General features: G+C 44.6%; 1 protein-coding gene across 1 annotated transcript in view; it reads left to right on the top strand.

The window, feature by feature from the left end:
- Positions 1-15,221, top strand: part of Tsf2 (transferrin 2) — a 37,969-nt gene that overhangs the window by 19,035 nt on the left and 3,713 nt on the right. Inside the window, exons 6-8 of the mRNA XM_089578505.1 lie at positions 3,150-3,253; positions 10,670-10,809; positions 14,773-14,888. Of these exons, the coding sequence (XP_089434631.1) occupies positions 3,150-3,253; positions 10,670-10,809; positions 14,773-14,888 (360 nt within the window). The remainder of the gene's footprint in view (positions 1-3,149; positions 3,254-10,669; positions 10,810-14,772; positions 14,889-15,221) is intronic.

Raw genomic sequence — 15,221 nt, 5'->3', positions numbered from 1 at the left:
TGGAAGAAATTTCGAATAAAGCGATATTTCGAGTAAAGCGATTTCGTTATAACGAGGGATTACTGTAATTAAGTTTGACTAAATTGCTTGAAAAGGCTCTACATCCTTTGTTGTTACAAGAAACTATTTCGGAACACGTTTTGGATGAATCAGAGCCAGTCAGAAGGCAGTCACAGCGTTTGCAAACAGCTTTGGACTATTACAGAGCATTAATCCGAGGGCAGTGCCCTGATTTCTGCTGGGCCTAAAGCTGATTTTTTTGGGGGCAGATGGAAGCAAGTCTTGCCCGTAAGATGTTGAGACACTGCAGAAACCATAAATATCACTCATGATATCAGTTCGATGTGTCAGTTGGCTCCAGGCTGCAGATCAGCTGCAAATCAGCAGAATTGCGTGAAGCAGGATTTTTCCGAGCGTGCGTCATTTCTGTGGCTGACACTGTCCCACAAGCACACTAAGCCAGAACCTCAGCTTCAGGGGCGTTTCAGAAATTGCCGCCTTGTGGGAAAAATACAAACAGTGCAAGAAACAAAAGTATAAAGTGTCCAACAACTCAGTAGATGGTGCAACAAAATCTTCAGCGCTCCGGTTAAGACTGAAATCGTGCTTCAAATCTATTGATTGCTGCTTGCTGATGCGTAATGGCGTGGTAATGAATTAGGTAATATGGACTGCTAAAATTACCGTATTTACTCGTGTAACTTACACACCCCCAACTTTTTACCCAGATTTTTTTTTTTTTTTAACTTACATATTTTGTGGTAAAATAAAACATACACTCGCCAAAAGATGGTTTTTAAAAAACTTGACGTTTCGGGACCCCTACGGGTCCCTTGTTCACAATGAAAGATGGACGGAATGGGCCGCTTCTTATATGCGCACTTGACAGCGCAGTGAGTGGGCGTAGATATCCGGGAGATTACCCTTCGTCCTGTTAATGACATGATCCGTGGTCTGTATATAAAAAGATTCTAAAAGCAGTCGTGACGATGTGGGTTTCATGGTATCTAATATTGTGGCGTTCTCCCAGTCAATGGTGTGCTTCATTTCTTGAGCATGCTCTGTCAGCGGGTTCGATGAGGTGCGACATTATGTTTTATTTTACTACTATGCCTCTCCCTCGCCAGACAGGATTCTGTCGAACCCTTGATTACATATTTTGTGCTCCGCACCGTGCAAGCACACCAGAATGGCGCAATATTTTGGCACATTTGCTAGCCACTTTTTTCAGCAATTGCATAGACGATATCAAGCAAGCATAAAGACGACCCATTGTTTCCGAGCTTTGCTGTCATGTTGGCCAATGTGCGTGCCCTTCCTTTCCGCTGGCAGGAATGTTGAGCATCGAGGCACCTGCGAAGCCACGTGTGAAAGTGCAGCCATAGGTGCAGCCTTGTGGATGGCGTACCACTATGTAACGCTAGAACACGAGAAGCACAATACCAGCAAGAGAACACTTATGCAGACCAAGGTGACAGAGCTTCTGTTTTATGGCTTCAGGGTGCTGAGACCAGTCACTGCCATGGGAAAGCACGCAAGTACAAATTGTACGTTCCGAGAAAGAACAGGCAATAAACTTGGGTGGATGCTAATGTAGCCACTGGCTGTTCTTGGTCAGATGCTAATGAGTAATTACTCCCTTATTTCGAAGTGTTCATCAATTATCTCCCGCTTTACCATCTGCTAGCCATCCCACTTAGCACTGTCTGTAGATCAACTGGCCTGGACAGGGCATGGTGCAAGGTTCAAACCCTAGACCGGAACAAAATTTTCTTCCACTGCGAATTGCCTGTGAAAGAAAGCTCTATGGCTTTCTGGCCATAGAGATATTGTAGATAAGTTATGTGCACGTGTACTGCACTTTTGATAATTTATTTATTTCTCTACAAGCTTTTTGTGGCTTGAATGCCAAGCAAAAGGGCAAAATTGTGCACTTTATTCTGTTTTCTGGGTTGATTCAAAAGGCTGTTATTTATTACATGCTCATGAATAAAAATTTTAATTCATAATATTGCTTCTATTTTATCTGGCTACAAATTTAGCACTACAATTTATTGGCATGGCTACTGTTGGCTGCTTCTAGCTTCAGTTCTGGCTCCTTTTGAAATCTGCCCAACGTCAACCCTGACTACCGGCCACATTTTACCAGTTTTTAATGTAGTGCTGGTAGGGCTTCGTCAAACATCATTTGTGTTTCGGGTCCGGTAAGCGTCCGGCGGTCGTTCACTGCTGCATTCAAGATGGCTGTCAGTCTTTACGTCTAAGAAACGAACTGCGCGCCAGGCCGCAAGTTCGATGTCTCGGAAGGGTGATACAGGTGTGGCGGTCGGAAAATTGGTTTTTGAGGAAAGAAAATGGCGCAGTAATTGTCGCGCATCTCGGTGGACACCCAAACCAAGCCGTAAGGGAGGGGAGGAAGGTGGGAATGAAAGATGTCTCGAAAGATAATTTCGACTACCTGGGGATCTTTAACATGCTCTGACATTGCACAGTGCACGGGTGCCTTTCTGTTTCGTCTCCAGTGAAACGCTGCCGCCGCTGCTGGGTTTGTACCTGGAAACTCAGGCTCAGTAGCTGAGCACCCTAGTAGCTGAGAGCAGCCACCACAATAGCTCAGTGGTTATGGTGCTCGGCTGCTGACCCGAAAGATGCAACTTTGATCCCGGCCACTGCGTTTGAATTTCAATGATGGCGAAATTCTAGAGGCCCGTGTGCTGTGCGATGTCAGTGACGTTAAAGAACCCCAGGTGGTCGAAATTTCCGGAGCCCTCCACTACGGCGTCTCTCATAGCCTGAGTCGCTTTAGGACGTTAAACCCCCTTAAACCATAAATTGTAGTAGCTGAGCGCCCTAACCACTGAGCCACTGCGGCAGGGTGGTGGCTGCAGCTATGCAAAATTTTCAGCTGCTCCACGCGATGTTTTGGTGCGGTTGTTTGCGAATGCAGTATTTTGCACTATGTGCTTAGCAGAGATAGACGAGGCACCTGCAGGTGATACATACTACAGACTAGCCATTGTCTTTCATTTGCTGCTGTGCATCTCATTTGGTCTATTGCACATTATCTTAGAGCTGTCTTCTTCAGCATGCTGTCACTGTGTTTGTAGCCTTGCTCTCTGTAGCGTTCCTTTTTTGTATTGGTTGCGCAGGAGCACATGTGGACCACTTCGTAAAGCTACGCAGGTGTCCGGTTCCTCCCGCAGTGCTTTGTGTGGTTGCTGAAAAAGAAATGGAGAAATGCCATCGCATGAAGGTCAGCATACTGAATGCCCCTTTTCTTTTCGATGCCTCTGGCTTCAGTGATTCTTGTTATTTTGAGTCGGTTTTTCAGAGGGTGGCCTGTTTTTATGTTGTAAAGTGCTGCTCTGCGTGTTTTATTCAAAGAATGAACAGCCCACTTAAAATCTTGCTTTGCTTTAAGGCTTTTTTTTATGGTGTGGTGAAACTGTCCACATATTTCTGGAGTCAATTTCTGATGCTGGCATATGCAGAGTAGTGTGCTCGCACTGAAGCGAGGGCAAGCAGAAAGTATAGCGAGAGCAAGAAACTATTGAAAATAAAGACGAAGTGCCACCTTGCCTCAAGCCATTGCCAATGTGCACAGACACGAACTAGTTGGCTTCCAGGAGTGGCAAAGGCCGGAAGGCTGGTTCTGTCTCTCTCCCTTTTTTTTTACAATAGACATCATGCTGAAGTACTTGCTAAATTGAGGACGCAGCTTTGAGAATGCACAAAGGGTACCGAGAGGGCAGGAGGATTGGATTCTTGACAGCACAAAACAAAGTGAACAAGGGTTGAAGATGGAGCCTCAATCCTCTTGTCGAAATGTTGGCTGAGCAGGCTGAGGCTCACGCCCTCAACCCTTGTTCACTTTGTTTTGTGTTGCTGAGTGTGATCCTTACCTTGCTGATGTCATTTGTTCTATTATTTGAGACAAGATCTTATTGAGACCAGATCTCAGTAAGATAGTGCTTTGCTCGATCTTTTAGGCCATCACTTGAAACTCTCACTGGTTCCTGTTTCGTCAGACCCTTATTAAAAATAAAAAGGCAGAGCAGCTGCACAGTGTATTTCTACACTGATAACTACAGCAAAAACTTAAAGCGTTTGCTGGAGAAAAATTTCTGCGATCAAATGTAGGCGACAATATGCATGATGGTAGCACCAGCGAATGAAGTACCTTGCAGACTACCAGTATGCTGTGGTGATCTTGGCCAAGCAGGATGATGTCGGCTTGACAGCCTTTAGATCTGCTAAAAACACCTAGCCTGTGCTCCTGGTCTACCATTGAATAGCTTACCTTCGGAAGGACTCTGAATAGCCCATCATATTACAGTAAAACCTCAATAACTCGAACTTGGATCATTCGAAGAATTTCTGCAGTCTCTTAACATAATTATAATGTAAATTTTACTGGATTAATCGAAGCAGCGGTGTGCAACAGCCCGGTTAATTCGAAGGTCTGATGTGCTGTGCAGTATGCCCAATCCCAATTTCTCTGCAAACCGATGAAGCGACAGCCCCTCGCAGCCGTGAGGCAGCGCTGCAGAGCGATGTTGATTACTAATGCCGATGCTCGATATGCCAAGCGCCCTAGCCCCAGTACTCTCGGCACAAAACGACAATTGGCACAACTTGCTGACCACCGAAGCATGTGCCTGCAAAGGAAAAGACTTGCTTCACTGCAACGCAGGCGTGGGTACCAGTTTCGAAGTAATGTGCTCTTAGTGCTTTGTCAAGACATGGCCGGACTTAGAGGCAGTGGTGCCCGTCGCTCCTCTCCAGCCTGGCCATGGTCAAGGCAGGGTCTAGCGGAGGTGCTGCAGCATCAGAGCACCTCCCACCCCTAAGAGCATCAGCGCTTGTCCTGCGACGCGACCATTCTTGCTGCGTGCCATCGATGAGTTGACTGCATGTATTGCCAGCCTGTGCCATTTCTTTGAGTAGTGTGCCGTGGTTAGAGGCTGAGGTTGACCTTTCTTTAAAAAAAAAGACCTTCCTAAAATTCAAGGTGGAGGCGATGTATTTTTTAGGGTCCAAGATAGTTCCAAGATAGTTTTGTATGAGCGCCAGGTACACGTTCCTCATGCCAGTGCCCATTTCCGGCAGAACGTATGGGGCTCCATGCGTCAAAAAAAGTCGTTAATTTTTGTGAAGATTGGTTCCCCTGAAAAAAATTCAAATTCTGCGCCATTTACCCGGCTTATTCAATTTGGCGTTAGCTTCCTCGGGAATCTCCAGGGCATGCACCGCACCGGAATCTGAAACTGTAGAACCGTTTGCAATTTCAGTTTGCCGCTAGTTGATCGGGCTGGAGACAAGTGTGGAGGCAGGGTGGATCGCCGCTTTTTTGCTTTTGATCTTCGTTGGCTTCAAACTGCTACAAAATGCGGGGGCAGGACGAAGCACAAGGGGCGGGGCGGGGTGGGGTGTGAAGCAGGGCGGGAGGTATGCCTAGGCTTATATTTGGAGTCAACTTTCTTTTTAGCCAGCAAGGGCTGCAAGCTTGACGGTTGGCTTTTACGCTACAACATAATGTGACCACAAAGTTCGTTTAGTAAAGGCAGCAACAAAATTTTTTTGCCCGAGTCCATTTTTTTCTTTTTTGCTCTGGTCGGTTAATTCGAAAACCTGGTTAATTCAAATATATTTCGCAGTCCCAAGGAGTTCAAATTAACGAGGTTTTGCTGTACTTCATAAATTGCTGATGTCTCTGCTGTTACTGCCCATATAGGAATTTTTTTTTTGTTTTATTTGTGGCTCGTTCAACATAACTGTCAGAAAATATCGTATATTGCCGCATTTCAGCCGACCTTTTTTTTTTTTTTTTACAAAAATGACCATTCGTAATTGGGGATGTGGGGGGGGGGGGGGTCGACCTATTTGTGGAGTGTAAGGTAGGTTCAGGCAACCTGCTGGTAGTATATGCCCCGTGCCAGTGCCCATTTCTGGCAGGATGCATGGAGCTCCATGCGTAAAGGAAAAGAAAATAAAAATGTTCATTCACTTGCAAATTGACTCTTAAATTTTCAAACTGCATGCTGTTTACCCGGCTTGCTAGCACTGACAGTCGCTTTTCCAGTCAAGCAGGAGATAGCACGAGAGCAAACTTTCGGCACCCTCTGAAGACTGCGTGGCGTCAGAATCTGAAATTATACTGTCAGCAATGCGGCTTGTCGCTGGTTAGCTAGTTAGCTGGGCTGCATGTGAGTTGGAACGCTGGAGTTTAATCGCCTAACCTCTTCTGGCCTTGCGACTGCCTCTAGGCCTATGTTAATAGTGGTTGTTCGGTACAGAGTGAATAGTAATTTTCTTCAAATAATTTTGAAGCGAATGTTTCGAATACTTGTGGCACACAAATTAGGTTGAATGGCACAATAGGCACTTTCAGTATCATGTACACATAAGCCTTTGCCGCACTCACCGAAGCTGTGTCAAATTTCTGCAAAAATGGCCATTGGAAACTGGGGAAGCCGACCTATACGCGGAGCCACCATATTTGTGGGGTGTGAGATCTATTTTGTGGGACGTCCAGCTTCTTTTATAGTAGGATACAACTTCAAAAAACGGCAGTTGGTAACAATGAGCCATGGTCCATGACATCCTTTATTACTCCTCTGACCAGTCGCAGTGGTAAACAAAGTCAGCTTCTTGATGTTTCACTTTATGAAACAAGCCAGAGGCATCAAAATTGTTGATCTTATAATTTCGTCTGATGGTTAGATTTTTGTTTAGGTTGCAAGAAAAGCATTAATAGCTGACTACTTTGTGTCGCAGAGGAATTTAATGTGGCAGTAACTGCAGACTTAAAGGTGCACTGAAGAGGAATCTGAACTCGTCATTTTGCCGCGGGAACTCAATCTACACGTTCCGAGCATTCTTAGAAACTTCGATTTATTGCCCTGTGTGGCCGATTTCCCTAATTAAATCGAATTAACGCCCGGCTCCCGCCTTTAATTTTGAATTCTCCCTCGTACGGTGGGCGAAGTCGACCAACGCGGGGAGTGCCTTTCACCCAGTCCTGTGCCGGCTTGCCGGATTGCCGCTCTGCCATCGGCGGAGTAATACGTAGTAGTCGGTAGAAGCAAATAGTCCGCACGTATTTTTATTTCTGCGGGCTTATTTTGCGGTTGTATTATCTGCAAATTAAACTATTTATTCGCGGAAACCTAAAAAACAAAATGAAGCGAAAGCAAAGCCTCCACAGAGCTGACTGAAAGGCACTCCCCGCATTGGTCGACTGCGCCCACCGTACGAGGGAGAATTCAAAATTAAAGGCGGGAGCTGGGCGTTAATTCGATTTAATTAGGGAAATCGGCCACACAGGGCAATAAGTCGCAGTTTCTAAGAATGCTAGGAACATGTAGATCGAGTTCCCGCGGCAAAAAGACGAGTTCAGATTCCTCTTCAGTGCACCTTTAAGTTCTATCTAACTACAAGAGGTGACTCCATGTACGCCTACTAGCCATATGCGCCCACTCGCCTGCACGCCCTGCGCCGCCCTGCATCAGGTGTCAAAAAGGGGCACCCGTCTCCTTGTGCCTCATGCTAGCTCTCTCTCATGTTTATGCTGTCATGCTTAATTAGTGAATTTCGCGTGGGAAGTTTCATGGAGTCAGGCTTGGGGCTTTGACTGCACTCCTGCTGCGGTGTCATCCCAAAGGAGGTTTGTCGAACTGAAACCTCACAAAGCAAGCGTCCCAGAAGCGCTATTCACCCGAGTCAAATATTTCCAAATTTTGAATACCAAACATTCTAGATCGAATCGAATATTCATAAAGGCCTAATTGCCTCGTTGCATGTCTTTCTCTTTGAGGTACGTGTGGGTTGCGATGCCATACCGTGACAAAGATTGCGCTGTAGACATACATATTCCGCCCTTGGCTAGTACAGGTAGTGGGAGCGTCGACTTATTTTGGAGTCAACTTTTTATGCCAAGAGTTGTTTTACGGAACCCCACCTGAGCCAAGCTTCAGTGTAATTCGGTGACACAGCTGGTACGATGCCAGAGCCATCATGCAGCCCAAGATAGAACGAAGAGAAAGCAGATGAGGGGAGCCAGGCATGGCGCCATGCCAAAACTTTCAAAGTTTGACGCCAGAGCCATTGCACAGCTTAAGATGAAAAAAAACGGGAGAAGCAGATGGTGGGAGCCACGGTTAGCCTGATGCCACAATCATTGCATGGCCAATGTGAGAGCTACGAGGAGCAGGTGGTTGTGCCATGCGCGCCAGCTGTAAAAGAATTTCTCACCCACTGCCACGCTCAGCAGCATGAAAGTCGGTCGTCATCACCGCAGAGAACTTCCTGCCGTGCACGAAAGCGATAAAGAAAAAAAAATTATGCCCAGGCTTAGCTTGGTTAAGCCAAGATTGCGTTGCATATTGCGCGGTCTTTTTGCGCAAGGTATTGCTTGGCGGCACTCGATTTTCTCAGCAGCTTTTCCTCCGTGACGTATGGATGGATGGATAGGAGCGCCCCCTTTGAAACGGGGCGGTGGCAACCGCCACCATGCTCAGGCGTCTTTTTTTTCTTTCTTTTTTAAATTTTTTTTAACGTGGTTAGGTGACGTCGCGTCACCACGTGACGTGACGTCAACAAACCACGTTATGTCACATCACGTGGTTTGGTGGCTGCCCGGATACGCCGAAGGGCTGAACTGAGTGATTGCAATATGCTACGCATAAAAGGAGTTACAAAATATCGCCTGTCTTTATACTGTGCGTATTTGGCACAGCACAGTGTGCCTGTGTTTACTGTTGCTGCTCTGCGCTCAATGGTTGCTGCTATGGGCTGTGTAAGCTAAGAAGCAAAGCAACACAGCACGGTGTGTACTAACCAGCGCTCACCAGAAATTTATGTGCTGAGCAGTGAAGCTTTGCACACTGCCCTTTTTTTTTTTAATGGTCAGCAAGTGGTGCCAGTTTGGCGATTGACTTATATTCGGAGTCGACTTATGTGTGGAAATAGTATACATTTTCTTTTTATGGGGGGTGAGAATGGGATAAAACTGTTAACGAAGGTTTCACTTTTTGTCTCCACTTCACTTCACTTTGTTTACCTTAAAGAACCCTTTCAGGGGGTATTACATGTGGGATTAGTTAATATACCGGGTGTTTTTGTTTCTTTAAACGATCCAACATTTTTGAATATAGGGTTTTTGAGGTGAAGAGAATCTTTTTGTGCCATAGTAATACCAGTGTTGGCGGGCGTCACAAAACAATCGAATCATACTAACTAGTAAAGTGATTAACTAAATTCTGATAGTTCGCTTTTTAACTACAGTGCATTCCACTTATAATGATATTGAGAAAACCAGAGAACCAGATCGTTACAACCAATTAGCATCATCTTGGCATATTGCCAATGTCTGGCCTACTGGACAGCGCGAAACGAGCAGTGCAAAGAAATGGAGGGACGTGCTAAGGAAAGCTAACACTTAAAAAAAAAAAGAAGTTCTCAATGTCAAAAGTTGAGGTGGGGGGAGCTTAGAGTTATTGCTTTGCACTTAGTAACTGTTTTTACCCAGTTCACAAATGCTCAAGCGGGTGGAAATGGCGGAAACTATGTTTGTATGAGAATGGGTCGCGTGGGCGGGGGCCAAGCAAGCTCTTCCCTCCTCCCTCCAGTGATTGCGAGGATTGCGGCCTTGGTTCCCCAGGCCATATGCAACACAACGTCGTCTCCTCATAGATTTCACCATGCCAGTCCATTTGGGAAGTTTTCATGTCATTCGCTTGGAAGTATTCTTTTGATTATTAAACTTTCAGACAAATTTTGGTAATAAGCACCTTCCGGCCCACCAGAGTTCTATCCTTGTATCCATTCATTCCCCAATAATTTTATCATTATATGCAGTTTTTTGTACACGGGCACAGTAGGAGAATTGATATATCTAAAGAATTTAAATATTATAAGCGATATATCGTTATATCTGGTATCATTATAAGTGGATTACACTGTATTACCGATAGGCACCTACCTGATTGCAATTAGAGATTTGTAGCTGGCTGTTAGTAATAACCATATTAGTTTTTAGAATTTATAAAATGCAATTACCCTTGCCGCTGTGGCTCAACTAATTTGGGCTGTTTCTGGTGCCATTTGAAAACCGCGCGCTTGCGAGAGGGCGCAAAGCAACATCAATCAAATCGGGGCACTTTGTGACGCACCTACCACGTGACAATCTCGGCCCCGCCCATGCTGCACTGCTTCCCGCTCCTGACCAATTCACTGCTCCAGTGCAGTTGAGGCAGAGACTGTTACGTTGTGAGATATGCGTCTCAAATCAGCAATGTAAAGTGTTTGATTTAGAGGGCTGTGGAAAAACTTGTGGAGCGAACAGAGGCGGTGATGCGACGGTGAGCTGCGAGGCTTTCAGGACTGGAATTTGTCTTCAGAAATGAAACACTGGTGGTATACGAATATACAGAATGAGCGAAGCGAATTGCACGGTTTTGAACTGATTCGAGTGCATTTTTTAGGTATATTTGGTGTGGGTATACTCAAGCTTCGGTCTGATGGTGGTTTTGTAAGCCTTTGTTTTGAGTTGTAGGTTTCATATTAAAAGCTTTCACAGGTCGTACAGTTGACTTTTCCATCCCCAGCCATAAGGCAGTCACAGTAGTGTCCCCTTTTGTATTAACATTTTGGTCTTTGTTTCTTGCAGACTGCCTTCAAGTCTCAGATGCTGAAGCCGGACCTGAACTGTGTGCGAAGCCACAGCCACTTAGGCTGCATGCACATGATACAAGATGGCCTTGCAGACCTTGTCGTTCTTGAGGCAGGCGACATTTATCGGGCTGGCCAGTGAGCTTCTTGCCATTTTTTCAACTTTTTCTCTTCGTAGTTACACTCTCCTGTTGCACCACACATGCTGAATGTGTGCTTCATCTGTTGCGCACAGGTAGCAGAAGTGTGCTTTGAGTTTTTTTTTTGCCCCAAGGAAAAGACTGTGGTGGTAACCACAGTGCAAGAATCATTTGTAATCAGTTCTGCATGACTGGCTTTTGGGTAGAAGTAAGGGGTGGGGACACAACAGTGTGACCACGTTATACCCATGAGATGTTTTGAGTTCCAGTCTATGTAGCAAGAAGGAGGAGTGATTGCAGTATATAAAAGGAGAAATAAATAAAAGGAGAGCAGTTGGATTTACCCTCGATGATTAGTTTGGTGTTTTACTCTAATTAATGTTTTTCGCACACTCGACAGGAATTATTGCCGCGGGGGTTGGAGTGATGCTAGCACTGCTTTTGCATTAAAAGGCCTAAATTTAACTGGTGCCGCTCATTTGGGAAGACAGTCTGCCTGCATCACCAGGCATCAGTTTTAATATGGAGGGTGTTCAGAATTCAGCTTTACAGATTTCTCAAAATTAAACTCTGAGAGATGCGTGAAATCCACCTCCACACGTATGTTATGCAACCGGGTGAGGCAAAGTTAGAAAATAATTGTCACCATCAAGCTAATTAACTGAAGTCGATTAATTAACATTTTAGTGACTCCAGTAGGCAGGGAGCATGTTTATACTGGAAACTAGGAGGCACTCGTATTCCTGTGCAATTCCATTTTGTAGAATTATTCTAGCACGTGTGTATTCTGCGATATTTACATAAAAATTTTCAGCTTGATCTGCAACACTTCTAGCAGCGTGATGCGAAGTTTCGTCTGCCAACGGCGTAGAGCGACCAGTGTAGCTGATAACTGTTGGTCTTTCGCTTTTAGCTATCGAAATGAAAGAAATGCCCAACATAACAGCTGTGTCACACTAGGAGGAGTTCCGCATTGACTGCCACCACCTTGCATGCATAATTACACAAAATCAGTAGAAACTTTGGGGGTAAATATCTCAGAAGACGGCTCGAAGAATTATGGAGTTGTCTAGAAATGAGACCCCCTCTATGTTTCCTCCAATATAAAGGTTCATGCTAGCCACTGTGGCTAAATTATGCATTAATATATATTATGTTCTAGCAAAAAAATTATGAAAACCGCGACACAGGACGAGAAGAAGGCACACATACACTGTCACCTTCTGGTCCTGTGTCTCAGTTTTCACTGGTTTGCTAGAACACCAATAACCAACTCACCCAGCAATTCACTCTTCTGAACTAATATATTTTAGTTAATGAGGTGCCTGATGGTGACAGTTACCATCTCACTTTGTGCCCTCCTGGCCACGTAACTTACGTGCAGACCTTTTTTTCATGCGCCACTCAGTGTCTAATTTTAAGCAATAAGCTTAATTTTGAACACCATGTAAAGCACAAAAAGCATTGATGAAAGTTTTTTGCGTCATTTTGAATCCATTTGTTTGGAGTGCAAGGTGGTGGGACGCCTATATCTCCAGTTCAGCCCAGCTGAAATGAGCATGTGTGTCATTAAGCGCATTGACAAAATGCGCACCAAGAATGTTCACTGGTTTTCGTGACCACGTTGTTAAATTACTCGGGCACAGATTTCGCAAAATCACTCATGCATTGCCTGCTATGACTGTGGATGGCTTTTACTTTCTCAGCGCAGTTTATTTAAGTGGCCAACTCTCACTGAAGTGGAAAGACGAATGCACTTTTTTCGACCCCCCCTCCCCCCGGCGATGGGATATGCTGTTGAACATGTGTAGCATAATGTTCGGACTTCAACTGATTTAACGACATATTCAGTACCAGTAGTGTGAAAATAATAAATAATCGCCCGTGGAAGGTGGACGTGTTTAGATAGCAGCAACGATTATTTCATTATCTACAATTATTGCACGTGTAAAAGCCCTGGAAACAGTAGGCCGCCGCGCCACAGCAGTAGCAAAAGTTGCAGTGGCGCCATCTCATGGCATCCATGCGAAAACGGGCCGCCTGCCTGGAGCTGTTTGTGCCAATAGAATATATTCTAGTTCACTATAGTCCGGCCAAAGTTTCATTTTTTCACGTCACCTCCTCACTTCATAAAATGGAAAAACAAAACTGACCCAAAGAGATGGTGTTATAGAAGCAAACTAGATGATAATCTTGCAATCTAACTCGCAAGCTCAGTGCAGAGCCACACCACCACCACAGCTATCGAGAACCGTAAGGGATGCCGAAAAACCACCTCTGGCATGTCAAATGCATTGGTGTGGTAGTGTGTCGCTAACGACTGACCATCCGTGCACATGAGCAGTTTCACGCTGCCAGACATTACACACAATCATGATGCAGGACACTTCAACAGCTAATAGAGGGTCCTAGAATAGGAAATGCATGTTTGCGCGCAGTAATTTTGCGGGACATTATGTTTTATGTCACATTATTCAATGTACGCAGGGCAGATAACTCTGGCGAGAGTGGCACCGTCCGGTTTGAACGAAGAGAGCAATTTCTACGGCAAACCGGTGCTCTTTAGGCCTAGGAGCTACCGAATCGTCCGACAAAATAAAAAACAGGCCAAATTTATCGCCCATCTAATTTGTTATAGGCAAGATAAGATGAAGCGAAAGCCCCATATCCATTTTATAGCCAGTTCACGTGCCAAAAAACGCAGTAACACCAACAAGTTCACTTTGAAGCAAGAGGCTCCGTTTCAGAGCGCGCTGCCTTGTTGTCTGTCCTTGAGCATCTACTGCTGTATAAACATACGCTATGTGTTTGACGTCACTATCTGGTTTCTTCGGCCCTTTTCACTGCATCCAAACCACCACATCTGCTTCCAACGTTTTAACCAATCAGGTGTGGCTGCTGCGGCGGTTTGTGATGATTTTTCTTATGACACACGCTCGGAATATGGACCCTCAGGTGACACCAATGTTGCTGCGGGTGGCAGTGCAAAAGCCAAGCTATCGCGCTTGAAACTCGCCCGCTTTCGCTGGGATTTCAGCCAGGTTTTTGCTACCTACAGTTTCAGAAATATTTTTTGAAGTCTCTTGTGAGTTATTTTCGGGACAAATTTTTCGGGATGTGAATAAAAAAAACCTTTAGGTACCAAATCTAAAGTTCTTTAACATTCAATTTTTTTTTCCGATATTTTCTTGATTAGAAAGCTACGTCCCCTCTTAAGCAGGCTGGTGAAGGCCACTGTTTCAAATTATTCGGTCAAATTTGTGTTGGAAATTACGGGACCACAGAAATTCTTCGAATTATTCAGGATTTCGAGTTAACTAAGTTCAGATTATTGAGGTTTTACTGTATTTTAGAATAAAACAGGAGGGATTAAAGCTGCTCTGCTCCTCAGCTTTTGCTAGCATAAAATACCCCTGAAGTCCAAATGCTTATGGAAAGGTAAAAGAAACTTAAGTCTCGAGTCTTCAGTTGTGGTGACAGTGACATCCAATGCCTACCTAACTAACTTATTTTACTTGTGGAACCTTTTAAGGAAAGGTACAGCAGAAGGAAAGCAACAAAACTGATTACTCTGGGACCGCATTTTATTTCCAAATGCATAACGTGTTCGAAATGATACATGGATTGTGGGCTGCTCTTGATAAGCTGGGAACAGGGGGCATGTATTATTGTTCTCTATTGCCTACACAATTGTTTTAAATTTGGATATTGTGTCCCTGAAATGGATTTTTCACATGTATGAATTGTTGTCCAGCCATGCGACCTAGTTGCCATTTATCTGTTATGTTGACAGATAGTATACTTGGTACCAGCAGTTTATGTTTAGTTGGAATTGCTTGTGGTTTGTCTTCCTTCATTGTTTGATGTAATTAGCATATGTCATAAGGTGCATATGGGCGCAAACTGGAGTGTTGAATGATCATATTGTCGCAAGTAAATATCAGATCTGTTGCATTTGCAGTTCCTTTGGTCTCATCCCAATCATCACGGAGCAGTACAATTTGGATGAACCATACTATTATGCTGTTGCTGTGACACACCAGGGAGACAAGGAGACAGATCTGTTATATCTGAAAGGCAAGGACTTCACTTTGAATAGCAAGACTTTGCATGTGGTTGTTTTCTGTAGTAACCTGTCTTGTACTGTCATGCGCTGTCAGAAAGGAGCCCACTGTGTGGCTTAGTGGTACGCAGCACAGTTTCTGTTTTCCATATTTCTATACTGTAAGGTATGCAGTCAGAGTCTAGCTTCATTTGTGCTGAAGGTAATTTTTTATTTAACAGTGTGTCTACATTATGCTGTTTTGTGCTGTATTAAAATATAAACTAGAGTAACTTAAAGGGATGCTAAAGGGAAATATGACTGGAACAAGAAGCTGTACTATCTCGGTACGCTAATCTTCAGTCTAG

This window comes from Amblyomma mixtum, chromosome 3 (genome assembly GCF_055824585.1).
Source record: "Amblyomma mixtum isolate Tamu chromosome 3, ASM5582458v1, whole genome shotgun sequence".
Classification (NCBI taxonomy): domain Eukaryota; kingdom Metazoa; phylum Arthropoda; class Arachnida; order Ixodida; family Ixodidae; genus Amblyomma; species Amblyomma mixtum.
The sequence above is the reverse complement of the archived record's forward strand: the minus strand, read 5'-3'. Positions and strand labels throughout refer to the sequence as shown.